Below are 21,504 nucleotides of genomic sequence, written 5' to 3'. Positions count from 1 at the left end.
ATCATTATTAATGCCTTTAAGAAAGGTTACATAGCCTCATCACATTATTTAAACAAGAGTAGTGGAACTCATTTTCAATACTGAGTTATTTTCACACCAAATTATTGTGAGCATCTGTAATTTAACAATTAAAATGATGGCCTCTTCTGAATATGTGCATTGTTTTGAGGGATCTTTCCATTTTTAGACAGTGAAAGGCAATACCCACTAAGTAGTGGTCCTCGTAAAACTTTTGTGGTTTCATTTACTATTAACATGCTCTTTGACAGCTGGCCTTTACTAATCTCACACCATGGGTTTAAAACTTTTTTCCTTAAAGCTTTATGGTTGATTTATAATACATTGTGTCCTTTGTTTTCTCCTGGAAAAGGATTTAAACAAGCTTTCTATTTCACTTGTTGAATATGTATTTCATAGTAACCACCATGAAGTTTGCAGTATTTAAGAAGATGAAGAAGCAAAGATAAAAGATACACATTCAAGAAGGCTTGGTTTCACAGTTGGTGCATAATCCTTTTTGCTGTCATCGGTACCCTAACCCTGTACCTACCAGAACAAAAGAAACTGAATTGAAAATTGTGGGAGCTGGGGAACATTCTGTTGGCAACACATTGCATGGCCCATAGGCGTTGTCAGGTCTCAGTTTGATGCCCTTTATTCTTTCTGACAGATGTGAGGTTGGGTCTATGAGGGGGAAGTCATTACTAGAGAGAGGGCAGTGTCAGATCAAAAGTAACCAGTGATCAAACAAGGTAAAGGGCTGTGGAAAATAGGCTCACTTGCTGGCCTCAACACCTGCGTGATCACTGAAGGGAATAGTCCTTACGTGTCAGGGCAAGTTGATTTTCTTTGATGTACAGTGAATTAGAAGTCAGAATGGACGCTTAACTGGAGTACAGAAAAGTTTTGCTTCCTGTTTCTTGGGTAATCTGGGTGTTTAAATATTTTACTTTAATTACCTAAAAGTTACAGCAGTCATTCTCTGTGGCATAAAATATTAAGGCTTACCCACAGTGACTTTATATATTTAGAGATTGTACTAATAAGCAAGTTTCAATACAGTATAGGATAGACATTAGCAGTCATCATACTCTTCATTCCTCAAGCATCTAATTGTAAATTTAATCAGACCATTTGTGTAATTATATTAGTGGATATAAAATGTTATAGTACTGAGTTGGCACATAGTAGATCCCCTCATAGGAGAATTTTGGAAGTTGCCTCACTAAGTAATTTTTTATTTCTTTGCACCTCAGTACTTGTTGTTAGATATATATTTTAAGGTAATCCTTTCCAATCAAGTCAGTTGAAAGAAAATTTAAAGAGACAATCTCATTGGGGTTTCTATGTATGGTTCTTTTCCCCTGCTCTTTCATCTTTGGAAGTATGTGACTAAAGTTAAGAAGATGGATGGTATTTTTATCTTTCATTAGCTTGCTGTATAGATAAATTGTCAATTGAGGCATATTTCTAAAAATTTCAGTTATGTTGTTTTCCTTTACATTAAGAGCAAAGATTTTACCACAACTAGATTTCAATGCTTCAACTTTTGATATTTTAAATACAATTGCATTTAATGCAGGTTCATAAATAGTTTAACAGTCATTTTGTTCTCAAATTCTGGAAATAGAGATTTATTTGAAATTACTTATTTTCTAGTCAGAAGAATAAAGTATCTTAGTGCCTCAGCCTTTTTGAGGTTATTTTTAATCTGGTAATTCATCTATCTGTTCATCTTTGCATGAAGTCTCATGCTTGTTTTTGATACTTTTAGGTAACTAAAATCTTCTTTCTTTATACACTTAGAAATACAAATATAAAATATAATATATATTATGTTGTATTGTCTTCACAGAAAATTAATGCTTGGCTAATACATAGTTGTTAGCTATAAATACATTTTATGTTTTGGAAATTTCAGAATAATATATTGAATATACTTATAAATACTGACATTACTGGTTTGACTTTTAACCAAATTTACTTATAAATTATTGTTAAATATGTTTTGTCTAGGCTCCCATTTTAAGGTAGTGTGACTTACAAGTTCTTATTGGCATTGAGTTAGATGTTATGATTTTTTATTTGATTTATTTTATTTGGAATAAAATGTCATGTAAATTACGATTCTGTACTTCTGAAAGTTTTGAAATTCAAGAAATCTTAATACAGATGAATTACATAATTTAACTATAATTAGACTTTTTTTTTTTTTTAACATGTTTACCCTTAGCTGCCTCTGAATGACTGTAACTTGAAACCAATATGGTAATATTACTCTGATTTAGGGAGAAGAATGATTTTGGTTTGGGTTTTAGTTTTCTGAGGACATTCCTCCAATCTTCCCTTCAATCTGAATATTTGTAAAAGAATTTACTTTGCTAATATTTTAATATTAACGTTATGAAGAAACATTTGTGAAAGGTAAATTTCTGTAAGTAAATGTCAATTGTTTTTTCAAAATGGACCTCGGCAACATAGAATTTTATAGTCATAATCTTTGGTTCATGACATACTATTATAATTGGTCCAGGCATGATATTTTTATTATAAAAGTTAATTTATCTAAAAGTTATTTAACATTTACTGAAGAACCCTCTAACCATTAACTAGAATATTACCACTAACTTTCATCTACCTATGCATTTTTCCCTTATCTCTGACTCCTCTTCAGAGGTAATCACAGATAACCATATGTAACAACTATCCTGAATTTTATATTTATCATTCCTTCTCATTTTGTTATGTATGTATGAGGGTACTTCAAAAAGTTTATGGAAAGATTCATATTATCTTTAAATTCTGTTCTTCTATGAACTTCTTGAATATCCTCATACATATGCCTAAACAACAAAAATTGTTTAGTTGATACTTGTTTTTAACCAAATAAATTTCTAAGGAGGTCATTGATGGTAAAATTAGTGCTTTAGCAGATAATTTAATGTATTGTTTAAAGAGAGTTATAATTTAGTAAATTAATATAAAGGAAGTATGTTTCTGAACTTAAGCTTGATGTTATTCAAGTTTAACTTTTAAGATATTCTCTACTGTATTTTCACATTGAGCTATTTCAGATCTTTAGGTTAAGTATATTGTATCTATATGTTGGTCCCTTGCATTTTGCATCTTCCATTTATAAATTGTATTCATAAATATGGAGAATGAGGTCTTTTTTCCTCTTAGTTTTGACTTGCTGCAATTGTAGCAATTTCTGTGACTTGTACAGGTTAGAAAAGCTAGTCTTTTAGGTGGTAGATATAGTTGGTCAGGAATATCTAATCAATTACTAGTTTTGGTATGGAGGTTAAGTGAATTTTAAGCTTACCAAATGACTTTTATGTTTTGCTTATCACTTTGTAGTGTCATAAGTTTGTAGTGTCACTGGTTGGATTTAATCAGTGCCATTTCTCATAAGGATAAAGTGATTGTACTAAATTTCTTTGATTGCTAGAAGTATTATTGATTTAATAACAGCTTTTCAGGGAGAAAAAAGAAAAACTACATTAAATATTTATGTTGATTTTAAGGTTTTTTCCTGATTTCAGAACTACCAATTTGCATAAAAATTAGTGTGGGTGTTCCCCCCCCCCAGCTTAGTTAATTAAATTGTTCAGTAGCTCAGTATAAGTCTAATACTATACACAGTTTTGGTAAAATCAAATCAAAGAAAATATCTGATTTGAATACAGGTAGATTTTTCTCCAGTTTCCATTTTTTAACATGTAGTCTTTGTAAAATAAAAATAAATGTTCATATCTCCCTTCATATTCTTGCTAATACTTTGGAAATGTGATTGGTTAGAACAAAGGATGTCACTAAGATTTGTCAGTACTGAGTGAGCTAATTGGTAAAATATTATTGGAGATCAAATTGGCACATCAACTTTGATTATAACAGATTTTTTACCTTTTGAACAAATTATGATCAATTCTATTTACAAGAATGTGTGATATATAATAAATTTTTGTACCAGTCTCCATTTTTATGAGATTTTTAGTTTAAATGAAAAGCTCATGCATGCATATATGTGTGTGCGCATGTGTGCTTGTGTGTATGTGTATTTGTGTGTGTGTATATATATATATGTAAAATAATAAAAGGTGGGTGAGTGCTTTCAGATTAATATACAAGGGGAGATTTTGTTGTTCACTTGTTTCTTTTCATTGATGGACTTTGCCTTTTTGCTTTATGAAGGATTCTAAGAGGTGTATATTGAATGTTGATTTGTGTGTGTTCTCTAAAATATATCTTGATTAGATTGCTTATGAATAATTAATACAGTTGTCATAGAGTGTTTAGGGTTGTAGTTTGAGATGCTTCACATAGTTCATTGCATTGAAGTTAACTCAGTATTTTTTTAGTATGAGGCACACCTGAAGAAGCAGAACAGTAATCCCTTGCATGCTTTTTAAAACAGTGTCAAATAGTTTTATAAAGATATAGTGGTATAGTTCCTTGTTTTTTCTCAGTGTGGACCAATCATTTGGATAATGGAGTGGAAAAATAGTTATCACGTGGTTTACAGCAGCCATTGATTTATGATATTTGGGAGAATAGGAAACAAACTTGGAGGCAGAGATTAGAGAGTGGTATGACATTATTTTATACACTAGAAAACTATATTGGAAGCTTGGAAATAAATGATGCTGTAGTTATAGGTGGCATGACCCAAGGCTGCTTTATGGTTGTTAGCTACATGGATCAGTTAATTTTTTTTCTAAGTCTAGTTTCCTACCATTCACTAATTCATTCATTAAGCATTTATTGAGTACTTGCCACCTGTGAAGCACTGTGATTCCAGACTCTTTTTTCTTAGGTGTCATGCCAGCCCACTTACTTTATAATAATTCTAAAATAATAGGAGTAATTTCTTTTTGTCTTGTATTTACCTATCTAAGTGTCTGCTGAGGAGAACAGTAACACTCTCTGTCAAAACTATTGCTCCAGAGTTTGGACTCTTCTTAATCACTCATATATTAAATGCTATATTTTAAGAGTAAGAATTTGAAAATGATGGCATTTACATATTATTTCATTTATTAATGATAACCTCTTAGTTATTTCTTCTGAGTTATCTAATTAAGATGAAATATTTTGAAGATTAAAATTAAAGTAACTATTTTATAGTATAAAACATGGTATAACCATACGACCCAGCCATCCCACTGTTGGGAATATACCCAGAGGAATGGAAATCATCAAGTCGAAGGTATACCTGTTCCCCAATGTTCATCGCAGCACTCTTTACAATAGCCAAGAGTTGGAACCAGCCCAAATGCCCATCATCAGATGAGTGGATACGGAAAATGTGGTACATCTACACAATGGAATACTACTCAGCTATAAAAACGAATGAAATACTGCCATTTGCAACAACATGGATGGACCTTGAGAGAATTATATTAAGTGAAACAAGTCAGGCACAGAAAGAGAAATACCACATGTTCTCACTTATTGGAGGGAGCTAAAAATTAATATATAAATTCACACACACACACACACACACACACACACACACACAAACCGGGGGGGGGGGGAAGAAGATATAACAACCACAATTATTTGAAGTTGATACAACAAGCAAACAGAAAGGACATTGTTGGGGGGGAGGGGGTGAGGGAGAAGGGAGGGAGGTTTTGGTGATGGGGAGCAATAATCAGCTACAATGTATATCGACAAAATAAAATTAAAAAAAATAAAAATAAAAAATAAAAAAAAACATGGTATACTCATTACAGTATCTTATTCTGATAGTTTTTTATAAAGATGCTTTGCTGTTAAAGACTTTTTCCATTGAGCTATAATAGTATTTTCTTCTACTTTATCTTATTATTGATGGGTATTTTGGCTCTTTTAATTTTTTTTCATTGCAAACATTAACAGACGTAAATTTCAATGGCTTTCTGTCAAAAGAATATATTTGCCTATTTTATGTTATCTTGTTGATAATTTTGATATAACCAAGAACCGTGTCTTCTCTACATATTACTCTTCATCTTCATTCCTAGTGTGTTTTTTTGATAGTGCCCACATCTGCTGTAGTTTTTTTTTTTTTTTTTTTTTTTTGGTGGCTGGTTGGCATGGGGAACGAACCCTTGACCTTGGTGTTGTAAGGCTGTGCTCTATCCAGCAGAGCTAACTGCTCAGTGCCTTTTCTGTAGCTTTTTGAGATCGTCAAATAGTTTAACACCTGGAGGGCAGAGATAAGAAACAATTAGACTTAAGATGCTTTTAAAAATGGATGATACTCTATACTCAATCATATAATTAGGAAACATATTTTTCTTGTGAGAAGTAACTGATGCTTTCCTTTGGGCCAGACCAGACAAAGGGACACAGTGACAGACCTCTTGTTGCTTACTCTCATCAAGAGGTTGTGAACAGGTAGTTTTGGTGTCATACAGATGTAGATTCCAATTCTAATGTTACCATTTTAAAAGTTGTGGATTTCTTCTTAAACACTTAATTAAATTTCTTGGAACTTTGATTTCCTTATGTATGGATTGGAGATGATATCATCTACTTTGGTTGTTGAGAAGATTAAATGGACTCAGACAGTGTATGTAAATTGCCCAACAAGGCATCTTGGTAAATAGCAGTTGTTACAAAATGTTAGCTTCCCTCTTTTCTTGTTAACTTCCCAACTGCTGTTTCTTTTCTCTCTCTTCATGTCCTAAGGAAGCCTGGAATTATTGCCAGAGCTTTGCTGGTAGTGAATGCTATTCTTATTGAGAACTTGGCAAGGAAGAGAAGTATATGATGGTTGCTTTATGTATTTTAGAGGGCCCAGTGAGCCTTTATTCTTGTGGGGAATTTCTGGAAGAGTCATCTTTAATTGTAGTATTTGCTTATTTTTTCAGAAATTCTGCTGGCACTTGTTATATCTTTTATATTTTTCACTCCTAGTAATTTATCCACAGTGGTTATTCCAGTCAGTTGGTTTTTTTCTTAGGTATCTATTATTATCTCTGTCATGAACCCTCATTCTTAGCAGTTAAATTTTCTTACTATTAAATGGGGAATATTGAAATCATTAAGTATGAACTACATCATATCTATAATTCATTTGATTGCAAGTAACAGAAAACCAAGTCAACTTGCTTAAATAGTAAGAAGTTTATTGGCTTGTATTTGGACTGTGTAGAGGTAGTTCAGGCTTTAGGGTTGATATGATCTCCACAGTGTATTTAGGGAACTGTTTCTTTTTGACTCTTAGCTTTCTGCAATGTCAGTTTCAATCTAAGTCTGGATCTGCTTGTGGTTCAGAGATTGATGACAACAATTTCTTAATGTATGTTTTATGGGTATCATAGTTTATTCCTTTCTATTGCTGAATAGTATTCCATTGTAAGTACATACTACAATTTGTTAATTCATTCACCTGTTAATGGATATTTGGGTTGTTTCCAGTTTTAAACTATTACATATAAAGCTGCTGTGAACATTCTTGAAAAGTCTTTAAATAGACAAAGCTTTCATTTCTCTTGAGTAAATACCAAGGAGTGGGAAGGCTGGATCATATGGTAAGCGGATGTTTAACTTTAGCTTTGTGAGAAACTATCAAAGAGTTTTACAAAGTGGTTGTGCTATTTTACATTGCTGCCAACAGTGTCTGAGAGCTACACTTGCACTACATCCTCAGGAACACGTGATATTGTTAGACTTCTTAATTTTAATCATCCATAAGTAGGTGTGTGTAGTAGTACCTTAGTGTGGTTTTGATTCTGAATGTATGTGTAGTGGTACCTTTTTTGGTTATCCCCAATATCTAATGATGTTGAGCATCTTTTTAATGTGCATATTAGCTGTTTCCATCTCTTCTTTTGTGAAATCTCTGTACAAATATTTAAAAAAATTTTGGTTGTCTTTTTATCAAGTTGTAAGAGTTCTTTATAAGTTTTGGATGCAAGTCCTTGTGTTAGATACATGCATTGTGTGATTACTTTTTCTACATGTATATCTTTCCTTTTCATTTTCTTAGTAGTGTCTTTGGAAGAGTAGATGGTTTTAATTTTGATGAAGTTTAATTTATCAGTGGTAAGTGCTTTTTGTGTCTTGTCTAAAATATTTCAGTAATGTCTGTTTTTCTTTATTATTGTTCGTTTATCATATTCTACCAGTAGAATATAAACTTAGTGGAAATACGAAGGTTATCTGCCTTTTTTTGATGCTGTATCTTCTTTCTGTAAGAGTGCTGGGTACATGGTAGTTGCTCAAAAGCAATTTATGAATGAATGGATTTTTTTGTTTTCATAGACTATAAAACTTTAGCCATTGTTTATGTCTTTTTCACTTCCATCCTCTGTATTTCACCTGTCATTACACTGTTCTGTTTCCTCTGATTGATTTCTTGGTTTTCTATTCCTACCCCTAAATTCAGTATCTCCTTATGCTTGTCAAATGTAACCACTTACCCTCTTAGTTTAACCTCTAACCCAATTCCAGACAAATCAGTTAGTATTTTTTTCTCTCTCAATAATATTACTTTTCTGCTTAAGAACTGACTAAGCTCTATTATAGATGGTAGAGTGGGGACCTGCCATCTTAATATTTCTCTCTTTCCCTTTATTCTTATTTTACATAATTTCCACCTTTGTTCTCCTCCTTCCTGGAATACTATCCCTTTTCCTTCTGCTGAAAAAAATCCCACTTATCTTTCAAATCTTTTACTTATTTGTAAGATCACGTTTTTGCATAACTCATCTTGCTAAGTATTTTACAGGTATTATATTTTTGGCCCCTCTGAATTGTTTCCTCTTTGAGGTGAGATTTCATGCATTCTGCTTCTTTGGTAAAGTTTTGGATACAGAGATGATGCTTCTTGGTTGATGACTCTTTTCTTCCTTGACTAAATTTGATGGTGGTGCATGGGAACTTGGTAGTGCCTATCAGTTTTTCAAAAAATTTTAATTGTGGTGAAATATATATATCATAAACTTTACTGTCAGCGATTTTTAATTGTATAGTTCAGGAGTGGTGAATACATTCACATTGTTCTGTAACTAATCCAAGAACTCTTTTCATCTTGCAAAATTGAAACTCTATACCCATTAAACAGCACATTGTTCTTCCTCCCTCTGGCCTCTGGCAAACATCATTCTACTTTCTGTCTCTGTGAATTTGACTCCTCTAGGTACCTCATATAAGTGGAATCATACAGTATTTTTCTTTATGTGACTAGCTTATTTCACTTATCATAGTGTTCTCAAAGGTTCATCCATGTTGTAGCATGTGTTAGAATTTCCTTCTTTTTTTAAGGCTGAGTAATGATTCCATTGTATGTCTATACCACATTTCATTTATCCATTCGTCTATCCGTGTACACTTGGATTGCTTCTGCTTTTTGGCTATTGTAAAATAATGCTGCTATAAAGGTGGGTTTACAAATATCTCTTTGAGTTTTTTTGGGTGTATAGCCAGAAGTAAAATTGGTGGATCATAATGTAATTCTGTTTTAAGCTTTTTGAGAAACTATCATACTGTTCTCCATAGGGGTTGCACCATTTTACATTTCCACCAACAGTGTACAAGGGTTCTAATTTCTCCAAATTCTTACTAACACTTATTTTCTATTTTTTTTGACAGTAGCCATCCTAATGGGTATGAGGTGGTCTCTCTTTATTGTTTTGATTTACATTTCCCTATGGATCAATGATGCTGAGCATTTTTTCATGTGCTAGTTGGCCATTTGTTTATCATCTTTTTTTTTTTTTCCCTAAAGTACAAATTCAGTTTATTCATCTGTTTATGACACAGTACACAAGAAGCAGAGTGTTTCACATCATAGACTTCACTTCCAACTCCTTGGAATGTTCATTTCTTTGGCTTAAAGGAGAGACTAGATGGGAAAACCAGGCAACGCTTAGACACTAAAATAAGCTTGGGGGGCAATGCTTAACATCATCCTTCCAGGGATGGGTACAAGGGGACTGTTAGTTGCAAGCTGAGTTTCTAGAACTGTTAGCTGGAAGCATACAGAGCAGCACGTCTGGATGCTTGTGCTGTGTCGGGCCTCAGTCATCGCCACCGCACAGGTACAGCAGCGCTTTCTGGTAGTCGCCTTTAGTGTCTTGCTGGATGTAATAGTACAGGGACTTGCCATACTTCCTCTTGAATTTAGACCTAATTTTCAACATGTCCACTTCACTGCGGGAGACCATAATTCTAATCAGAACCTTATCACGAGTCCCCTTGCCCTTCATGGAGTCATACAGCCGATCAGCAAAATACAGGGGCTTGTTCTGAATGCACTGGACCAGGTTCAGGAAAGCATTTTCCAGGTCACCTTTAACTTCCTTCTTGATGCTCTCCAACATGTCGTAAGGGCTGTAGCTCTTGTACCTTTCAAATACTTTCTGGAGGTGGCACACACTCCGCTCAGTCATGATGTTGATCCACTTGGGAACATCAGTTCCCTTCCTCTTTACTCCAGCGTCATAGAGATCCCGGGCATCTTGGTCAATCAATTCATAATCAATGACAGAGCGATCCTCTGCTCTTCTCCCCTTTGTGAGGGCAACCATCAGCTTGCGGAAGTCACCAGATGTATCGGAAACAATGTCCTTCTCCAGGTCAGTCTTGTACATTTCCTTGTAGACTCTGTTGATTTCCTGCAGCTCCTGGTTGGTCCTTGAGCAGATAATCTCAATGAGGGAGTCCTGGTCAGTCCCTAGCCCCTTCATGGAGGCTTTTAGCTCAGAAGCATCATACTGAGCAGGTGTCTTCAATAGGCCAAAATCACCGTCTCCAGGTGGCCAGATAAGGCTGATTTTAGTGCTGACACAAGTTCCTTTTTGGTCCTTCTCTGGTAGGCGAAGGCGATATCCTGTCTCTGTGCATTGCTGCGGTTGGTCAAAATGTTGACAATGGTGACTTCATCCACACCTTTGGTCTTGATGGCCGTTTCAATGTTCAAAGCATCCCGTTTGGCGTCAAAGTTGGTGTAGGCTTTGACGGACCCATAGGCACTTGGGGGTGTGGAGTGATCACCCTCCAAGCTGAGCTTGCACAGAATATCGTGAACAGTAGACATTTTGAAAGAAGCTGGGCCGGGCGCCGAGAGCTGCGAGTGTCCCCAGATGCCGAGCCTTGTTTATCATCTTTGGAGAAACATCTATTCAAGTACTTTGCCCATCTTTAATCAGTTATTTTGTTGTTGTTGAGTAGGAGGAGTTCTTTCTATGTTCTGCATATTAACCCTTTATCATATCTTTTCTACTCTTCCGTAGGTTGCCATTCACTGTAATTGTGTCTTTTGATACACAGAAAGTTTTACTTTTAATGTAGTCTAGTTTATCTTTTGTTGCCCGTGCTTCTGTTGTCATATCTTGAAAGTCATTGCTAAATCCAGTGTTGTGAAGCTTTTGCCCTATATTCTCCTTTAATAGTCTTATAGTTTTAATTCTTATATTTAGGTCTTTAATCTATTTTGAGGTGATTTTTATATATGGTGCAATATAAGAATCCAACTTTTTTTAATGTGAATATCTGATTTTCCCAGCACCATTTGTTGAAAAGGCTATTTTTTCCCCATTGAATGGTCTTGGTACCCTTGTCAAAAGTCATTTGACCATATATGCAAGGGTTTACTTCTGTATTTTCTATTCCATTGGTTGATATGCCTGTATTTATGCCAGTACCATACTGTTTTTATTCCTGTAGCCTTGTAATAATTTTTAGAATCAGACAGTGTGGGACCTCCAATTTGTTTTGGCTATTTGGAGTCTCTTGAGATTCCGTATGAATTTTAGGATGTAATTTTTTTCTGCCAAAATAAAAATGCCTTTGAGATTTTAATAGGGATTACAATTAAATCTGTATATTGCTTTGGGTAGTACTGATATTTTAATAATATTAAGTCTTTCAATCCATGAACATGGGATGTCTTTCCATTTCTTTGTGTCTTTAATTTCTTTGAGCAATATTTTATAATTTTCAGTGTACAAATTTTTTGCCTCCTTGGTTAAGTTTATCCCTAGGTATTTTACTCCTTTTGATGCTATTGTAAATGGAATTGTTCTCTTAATTTCTTTTTCAGGTTGTTCATTGTTAGTTTAGAAATGCAACTAATTTTTGTGTGTTAATATTGTATTCTGGAACTTTGCTGAAGTCATTTATTAGTTCTGACAGTTTTTTGTGTGTGGAATCTTTAGGGTTTTCTATTTATTTATGAGATCATTCATCTGTGAACAGAGATTATTTTATTTCTTACTTTCTAATTTGGATGCTTTCTATTTCTTTTTCTTGCCTGATTGCTCTGTTTAGGACTTTCAATACTATGTTAAATAGGAATGTTGTAAACAGGCATCCTTGTCTTGTTTTTCATGGTGTTAGCTGTGGCCCTTTCTATCAATTTTTTTGAAACACTATTGGTCACATCCAGTGTACACAGTATGCCTATTCTAGTGATAAACAGACCAGGCTATCTTGGCATTAAATTAAGTTTTGGAGTTTGGTCTTTTTGTTCAGGAGCCTTACGTATAGTAAATTCTCAATTAATATTTTCATTGACTGTACAGGTGTTGATATGGCACTTGGCTATCCAATCACCTTGTTTGGGAACATCTATTAAATAATTGATGGCAATATAACAAATGATTTGAGAGAGCTAAAGTAATAGTTTACCACTAATATCTGGCAAAATCAGCATCTTTTTTTTGGAAAGGTTTGTGGTTCGAAGATAAAATTCTTTTAAAAAATATATGCCAAGAAATCTTGTGCCCATCAATCTCCATTTTCTCCTTTGTTCACTTTGTGTAATCAGTGCTTCTTTATGAAAATATGAGAGAATAGTATTATATATGTTTATATTCTTTTTTCATATGCAAAAAGTAGATATTGTTTACACAAAGGACAGCATGTTATTTACACACAAGTTAAATTAGCATATACACTGCACTTCCCTCCCCCCCCATTTAACAGCTCTATGTGTCCATAGGATTGCTCTCTTTTTTTCTCTTCTCTTCTGTAATTGTAGTATAGTATTCTTTGTCTATTCTTTGGCGGTAGCATAATTCTTTCAATTGTACCCAATTGATTATTGGACACTTAGGGTGTGCCACTCTTTTGCTATTACGTGAGTTGTCATGTCAGTCATACATACATTACTTTGTAGAAATTTAGGTGTATTTGTAGGAAAGATTCTCAGAGTGGAATTGCTAGGTGAAATGGTACAAGTACCTATAATTTTGGTAGATGTTGCCAGATTTTCTTCCCTAGTGCTTATAACATTTTGCGTTTGTATAAGGAGTGGACTGAGAGTGCTTATTTCCCACACCCTTGCCAATAGGGTGTTGTTAAACTGTTTTTTGCCATTTTATAGGCAAGAAATGGTATCTGGAGTTAGTTTTAATTTGCTTTTCTCCCATTATGAGTCCGAGCATGATGTGTTTAAAAACCATTTGGATTTCTTTTTCTGTGACTGTTCATCCTTGGCTTATTCTTCTACTGAGTTGCTAATCTTTTTCTTCTTTGTGCCTTGGCACATCTTATATATTAGAGATATTAGCTCCTTGTATGTGAGAGGAGTTATAATTTTTTTTCCAGTTTGACATTTGGCTTTAGCCTTTATCTATAGCACTTTTGCCATGTAGAAGTTTTTTTTGTTTGTTTGTTTGTTTTTTTAAAGTCACTTTTTTGGCTTCTGAATTTTGAGTTACAATTAGGCAAAAGTAGAACTTTCTGAATGGACTGGAATATCCTCAGGTAATAGCAATAGCAACATAAATTGCACAACTTGGAGTGTGTGAGGGACATTGGAGCGTGTTCGGTATGATAGTATGCAGGTATACTCTTATTGAATAGCATTCAACCAGTAATATATTTCTGTAAATTAGTGGCCAATTCTTATGTGAAGAAAGTGTGGAAAGAGCATTTGACCATTCTTTTGAATCTGCACCAATAGAAGACATGCACTTGATTTGGTCAGCACTTAGACAGAAGTCGCTTTCTGTGCTCTTTTGTCTTCAAAGAAACAGCAGAATAAATAGTTTAAAGTTGTGAATGTATCTCCAGCCGTAGACGTTTTGATATTCTCTTTCTTCCAGTTCAGTGCTTTAATATTATTAAATATTCAGTAATTAAAGATTTTAAAGGTGAGTATTGCTATAGATCTAAATGTACTATAGCAATAAGTGCATGTATGCCATATGGTAGGTTAGTAGTAATAATAATAATTTTTATAAATATCAACTGTTAGGCAACATGAAAATCATTATTATTAGATATATTATTGAATACATACTCTTATGACACCCCTTCTGTTTGTTCAAGTTGATATTTAACTTTAGCTATGAGGCATAAAGCTTTGCTTGCAGATAGGCATTAAACACGTGCTTTTTCTTTAAATATATTTGTATGATTTTTCTGAAATTTAAATCAGCATTATCTATGAGTTGTTATAAAGCTAATCTGTTTTTTAAACAACCTATTTGAAATAGCCTTTTCAAAATTATGATATGCTAAGAATCAAGTTTTTAAATGCTTACAGAATTATTTATTTTTTTAGGTTTAAAAATAAGATTTTCATTTTTGACTAATCTAGCTTTTACATATTTAGTAATTGATACTCTTATTAGTTAGAGCAAACATTGTGGGAAGTAGAAAGCAGAGTTTAGCTTTCCCTCAGATTTAAATGTTAAATAAAAGTAAAAATTGTCAGAACATTTAAAGTCCTAGCTTATAAAGATTTTATTTAAAACATCTTCATGTTCAATAGACTTGTGAAAGAGATTGAATTATTAGAGTTCAATTATTTTTTTAGTTCTCTTTTCTAGACAGGAGAGAAGAGACCAAAAAAAATTTTTTTTGGATGCTTTCCAAGAACTCTATGTGTGTGCCTGAGAAGTTATAATCACTTGATTCGAGTCTGAGTTTTATTGGACAGGCTTATCCGGTGGGTGAAGGTCCCTTCATCCTCTCCCAGATGATAACTGGCTTGTTTTTCTCCCCTTAAAAATAGTGAGAAATTATTTTTTATAGCTGTCTCTTACCTGGTTACCTAGGCCACTTTGTCTCTATATGCTGCTGGCTTAAAGAAAGAATGAAATAGGAAAAGACAAAAACAAAGAAAAGCATAAAAGAAAAGGTAAGGAGTGAAACAAAGCCAAAGGTTTAAGAATTAAACCTTAAGAATTAAAACCTAAGAATTAAGGTTTGAGAATTAAAAAATGGTGAAATAAGTTCAAGGTAGTATGAAGAAATAAGTTTGCAATGCTAAATGTTCTAAATGGGTGTCTCATTATCATCTTAGAAAATGCTTTTTGCGGTAACAGAATACATTTTTTAAAAGAAATACTAAAATTGAGTAATTTTTTTTAGGAAGTATAAATAATAGTCAAGGCCAATAGATCACTTCTAGACTGTAGAAAACAATTTCAGCTCATATTTGATAAACTTATTTTTCACTACGCAAGTCTCAAATACATATATTTGAGAAAAAATATTGCTATTGTCTTTTTGGTGGTGTCTAGCCTAGATTCTGGAGGTAATTATCCTAGCTTTTGCAGTAATATTAATAGAAGTTATGTATTTAAAAATAAATTGTTAAATTTGAAAAGTGGAAGTTATAAAAAATTTCAAATTATATTGCTTTTCTGAGACAAAATTTTCTCCAGTTAAAATAATTACTTTTAGATTACTGAGTTTTGTCTATTTAAAATATATTATTCTTACGAATATATATCATTATTTTCAAAATTAGTTTGCATTCATTTAAAAATAAAATATTTTAAATTATTTCAGAAATATTAATTTAACTGTCTAAGAAGACATTAAAAATCTTCATACAATTTCAAATGTCTTATAAATTTTGTTGAAAAATATGAAGTAATTCAAGTTACTTCATTTGTTAATAGATTTAATGCTGCAGTTAAAATTCATTAGGTATAACCTCCCCCTAATGGTAGTTGCTTGTCCTAACTGAATTGCAAATGATTTAATCAAAGAAATGGATATTTAATTTTGTTTTACCATAGGTGTAATGCCACACTGATAATTTTCCTATCCAGAAAAATTTCAAAGAATGTACATAATTAACACTGTTTTAAAACATGTCTTAATGAGATTGATTTGGTTTTCTGATTTTTTTGTTGATAATTTTGCCCATTCTTTACTTAAAATGATCAAGTTCAAGAATTAGGTTGATTATATAATTATAAAGCTATTATATCCAAGATAGGTAAAATTTAAGTAGAATGGTTTACTTTAAGTATTTCTTTTGTTGTCTGTATGTATAGAATAAAACCATTGAAAGGCAGTGCTGTGTATCCCCACCTGTGTCTTTCAGAGGCATAGACAAAGCAGAATGTTCCAGCTGTGTGAAATTAGTCATATTTCAGTCTTGTTTGGGTTTGGCCTTGATTTTGGGATATGATACAACTTATTTTTAAATGAATATTTAATTTTCACTGGGATTTTTAAAACTCTAAAAAGTTAAAAGGGTTTTTAAAATAGTAATTGTAATTGCCATATCATAATGGAGGTTAGGCAGTTATTTTCACTATCACTTTTTTAGCTTATAATTTTGAATGCCATGAAGGGGAAAATTAACCATTTCATTATTTGAGAGCATCATATTATATCTTTATCTTGTGTGCTATTAATTCTGTATACTGAAGTTCTAAGTCTCTCAAGCCTACAACATTGGACTAGTTTTTTGTTTCCTATTTATGATTGCGTACAGTGCCAGAAAAGCTTAATTAAACACATTTTTGGTGAGGGAGAATCAAAATATATTCCATATTTGAAAATATCATGTACGAATAGAAAAAGATATTAAATGCTGTTAGTCTTTAAAACTAGTTTTCTCTTCTTGCCTGAAAATTTCAGGGCCCTGAAGTATGTTGATTATTAAGAAACATTTTTTCCCTAAATACATATATTTTAACAGTATTGGATTATTTGGGACTTATTTAAAAATCAAAATCAAAATAATCGCACATATATCAACACTTAGCACAGTGTAAGATATATAATAGGATGTCAATAAATACTTTTTGGTTGATATATGTGTATGTTACTGACTGCGTTAGTGAAGTCGTAGCAAGGATGAAAACCTAATGTATAAGGCACTAAGTCACTAGGTGTGTTATTATTCTGTTATTGAGTATGATATGCTAGATATGGCTCATTACTAATTTTTTGATAAACTGGTTGATAATTATTAAGAACACAGAACATTTTTGTTGTGTGCATGGGTGGTTTTATCTCCTTCTGTATTAGGAAACCTAATGTTCATTTGTTAGGAAGGAAAAATGTTTACACTCATTATAGCTATCTATTAGTATATTATTTTATATTATGTATAGGCATTGAAATGTTTTGTGAACTGTTTTATAAAAGTCATTTGGGGCCAGAGCCATGTATAATTTTATCATTACTTATTGATCTATTAAAGCTTTTATGTTGGCTAATGCAAATTCCGGTAAAAACATTTAAGCCTTATATGATTATTTATTTACAGATACGTAGATAGAATGTATAATTCTAAATGCTTTTGCATTTAAATCACTAGATTTGTAAAGTGCATGTACTTTTACACTAAATTATACTGTTCCTTTTTATCAGTAGCTGAAATTCTGTATAGGTTTTGGAATAGTCATATTGTCTTAAGATAATATTTTTGATATGACTGTAAGTGTTATGTGCCTATTGGTATAAATTTTTCATGAATTTGGGATATTATGACGTTTGGAAATACTTTCTTTTTGTACTTAAGGTGGTTAACCTTCAGCATAATGTATCATCATTTTTATACCGTAAAATTTACAGTATTTTCTTTAGCAGATTATTAATTTGTGGAAAAATTAGTGTCATCATTAAAAGTGCTTTTTATATCTGAATTTTAAAAATTATGACCAAAGTTTTGGTTGTATGATTTTTAACAAATAAATGAATATGTATTGGTTTAATTTTTGGAGAACTAATATGTTAACTTTACATATGTTTTCAAAACCTTATAATGGAAAACATCATACCAAAAAAAGTTAACATTTAACATTGCACCTCTTCCACTTAGTTCATACTTGATGGCATTTGATAGAAGTATAACTCAAAACTAGAAATTGAGACCATTATCTACAATTTCCACTGGAATACACTTTGAAATTATTATTATAAGTAATTTCAAATGTGATGGATAAATACACAAATAATTGTTTAAAAAGCTAAAGTGGAGAAAATTATATTGGCTCTGTGATAAAACTGATATCTCATGTAATTAATTGGTTTATAAAAACTTACAAGGTTTCTAAGTTTAATTTGGTATGATTTAGTGACTACTGGTGTTTTAAAAATCAAAAGTATAATTTTTAATACATGTTATTTATGTTATAGTTTTCTGGTATGCTGTAACATTTTTTATGTTTTTTTGTGTGTTTAGAACATTATTGTACTATTTAAAAATGACTACTTGATTGCTAAGGCTAAAACTGTGTTGAATCTAGTTTGTCTAATAATGAATAGGCGTCACTGAAGATAGGAAATAAGTTTTGTCTTCTGAATTTAAAAATGCCCCTTATTTTTTTGTTTTGATATTTTAATGTTCAAAATTTTACAGTTTATTTTCAAAGACAGCTATCATTTGTATGTACATATTTTTGAGTTTCTGCTGTATAAAAGGTTCTGTACAATGATGGCTAGCACTTGTGTTTTGAAAGATAGGATTTTATTAATCATATATTAAGTGTCTTTTAGGTTTAGTTTGTAGCCTAGAACAGAAATGATTTATTGGTGTAGGAGTTTTTTTATGAGAAGTCAGAATTTAGAATTGATAGTGCCATGTAAAAATGCTTTATATTTCAAATCGAATTCTTCCATTGTTGGTGATCTTTAAAAAATTTATTTGTCTAAAAAGCATTTTGATAACAGTATGTCACTAGTTTTTTCTCCTTTAAAGTTTTTAGAGGGTCAGGTAGCAAGGATTTTACTGGAAGTCTTAATCTTTCTTAAGGATAGAGTTTTATTGAATTCATAACATAATTTTTTGTGAATCATTATACATCACTTTCAAGACAGGTCTATGTGGACTTTATTCAAAGAGGTTTTGTTTTTGAAGACTTTTTAAAAATAGATCTCATGAGACAGCCTCATCAGCAAGGTGTGTGCGTTTGCAGGGCATCATTGTAGTCAGACTCCAGTTATGTTTTATGCCCATTTTGGGATGTTTGAAAATGAAGGCTATTTACTTAGAGGGTTTATTCTATGTATCAAAGATGATGTTTCCTAACATTATCAATTCTGAAGTATTTTATAGATGTATGACATGTTAATTGGTCTTTAAATATTCTATGCATTTTAAATATTTGGAAAACAGATTTATTTTGTAATTGAATTACTAAATGATGTAGATTAGCAGGCATAATTTCAGTTTTTGTGTTTGGGAACTCTGGGTTTCTACGAGACCAGTTATGACACTGAAGTTAAACAGGCATATGGTTGATGCTTTGTTTCTTAAAGGATCTTTTCTTTTTTTGACAAGGTTCATATTTTTGGAAGAAAACAAAAGTTCTCTTGGTTATATTATAATTGGAGGAAACAGTGAAATAAAAATATTACCAAATTTGGTTATAATTATGCAAGTTTGAGGTAATTCGTAGTCTGTTTTACAGTTTATTGACCTAAAATATTTTGAAATATAGTGTATTTATTTATACTCTAATAAATTCTACAATATTGCTAAACTTGTGCATAAATTACATGTTTTCACTTCACCATTCAAAAGCTGTTATTGAAAATATTGAATTATGAATCGCAGAATCTTGGTGATCTTACTAAGATTTCTATTTTTAATAACAAACTCAGAAAAAGCAAGACTTGAGAGTAAGTTGTTCAAGCTGATTTTTTTTTTTTAATATTTTCTCTAGATCTCATGGATCCAGGTAGATTCTAAAAACATACATGAGAATTCCATTTTTGATTGTGTTTTTATTATCCTTTTACTTTAATAATAAAGTGACTTAATTGATGTCATTTTCTGAGTTTTGATTATTTTTCCTTTACTTGATAATGAGCTGCATTTTTGCAATCCTGTTAATTTACCAGTTGTAAAAATGACTAATCTATCATTCTTGATTGACTTTTAGAGGATAGTTCGCATAAGGAACATAATGATTTATTACTTAGCATTTGTTGTTCATAAAGTTTTATGAATAAAGTTTTTATTCATGAAACTGTAAATAAAAATAGAAAAACTTTTAAAAACTTGAAAATAAGACAATAAATGATCTTAAGCTTAATAGGTAAGTTTTATACCTATTGTAATATTAAAATTACCTATTACTTATACCTGTCTTTACCTAGTATACAGAGCTTTGTGAGATTAAGACTTTAGGTTTTAAAGTACTTTATAAAATATGAAATGTTATATAAATAGTTGTATTTCTTAGGATTGCAGTGACTTTCTTGCCTGATTTAAAAATAATGAAATGAAATAAATGTATGTCATCACTCTTATGAGTAGTGATTTCAGATACTTGAAATGTTTATTTTTACTCTGTTCTTTTTTTAGCTTAATTTCTATGTAGTATAGACAGACTTTAACTTTCGAACACTGTGTACCTGAATTAAATTTGTAATACAGAAGAAGAAATATTCAGGCAAAGAACAAAATTTAAGGTTGAAGTGAGTAATGTCAATATGGCATTTGGAACACAGCATGTGTCAACCATATGAATGGAATGTTAAATTATAAATTATTTCCCTTATTGTGCTTATCTTCTGAACTTACTCATGTGAAAGTCTTAGAAATTTTATGTTTCACATGCATTATTTTTCTCTTTTAAATGTAGTCATGTAAACGTCATTTAAAAGTTTTCGTTTATGCCATTTAAATACCGGCTGACAGTGTAAAGACCGTGATTATTTTTTAGTGTATTTGAATTGGTAGATTTCTTTTTTTCTTTTATTACAGTTCAGGAGAAAATATATTTAGAAGAATGTGGAAAAATGTTAGCATTTAAGGCTGCTTGATTACTCATTAAATAGATTATTTATTAAATATTGGTGCTATTAAAGAAAATGTTTCAAGTATCATTCTTACTCTATTTTAGTTTAAATTTTATTTTGAAATAATTTTTAAATAGAAATGTTGCAAGAATAGTACAAGGAACTCCTATTTACCTTTTACCCAGATTTACTAATTTTTAACATTTTTCCACCAAATATGGTATTTCCCATCATCTTCTATTTTGATCGTGGAAGCATATGTTTTTCTTTACGGTAACTATTCATATTTTTAAGAATTTTATTGCTAGATTTTTTAAAAAAAATCAGGTTCTCTTTACCTGTGCTGTATAAACCTTCTACATATAATTATTCCAAAATAAGGTGAATACTCTAACTATTGGATGTTCAAAAATGATTTTTAGATGTGTTTTGAGACTAGAGGTGATAAGCATTAAATGACTACAATGTACAGAGTTTTAAATGGTGATTTTTATCTGCTTTCATATATGTGGTATTCATTGTCACTGAGGCTAATGAGTGAAATGATAACCCTTATCTTAG

General features: G+C 31.7%; 2 protein-coding genes across 2 annotated transcripts in view; one reads left to right on the top strand and one right to left on the bottom strand.

Annotated features, from left to right (window-relative positions):
- Positions 1–21,504, top strand: part of FBXL17 (F-box and leucine rich repeat protein 17) — a 518,884-nt gene that overhangs the window by 45,442 nt on the left and 451,938 nt on the right. The gene's annotated exons all lie outside the window — the stretch shown is intronic.
- LOC134370019 (annexin A2-like) lies at positions 9,728–11,080 on the bottom strand. The gene is given in 2 exon segments (XM_063086931.1): positions 9,728–10,735; positions 10,738–11,080. Coding segments are annotated over 2 exon segments (1,017 nt in total). The 5' UTR covers positions 11,033–11,080; the 3' UTR covers positions 9,728–10,013.

Source organism: Cynocephalus volans, chromosome 2, assembly GCF_027409185.1.
Source record: "Cynocephalus volans isolate mCynVol1 chromosome 2, mCynVol1.pri, whole genome shotgun sequence".
Classification (NCBI taxonomy): Eukaryota; Metazoa; Chordata; class Mammalia; order Dermoptera; family Cynocephalidae; genus Cynocephalus; species Cynocephalus volans.
The sequence above is the reverse complement of the archived record's forward strand: the minus strand, read 5'-3'. Positions and strand labels throughout refer to the sequence as shown.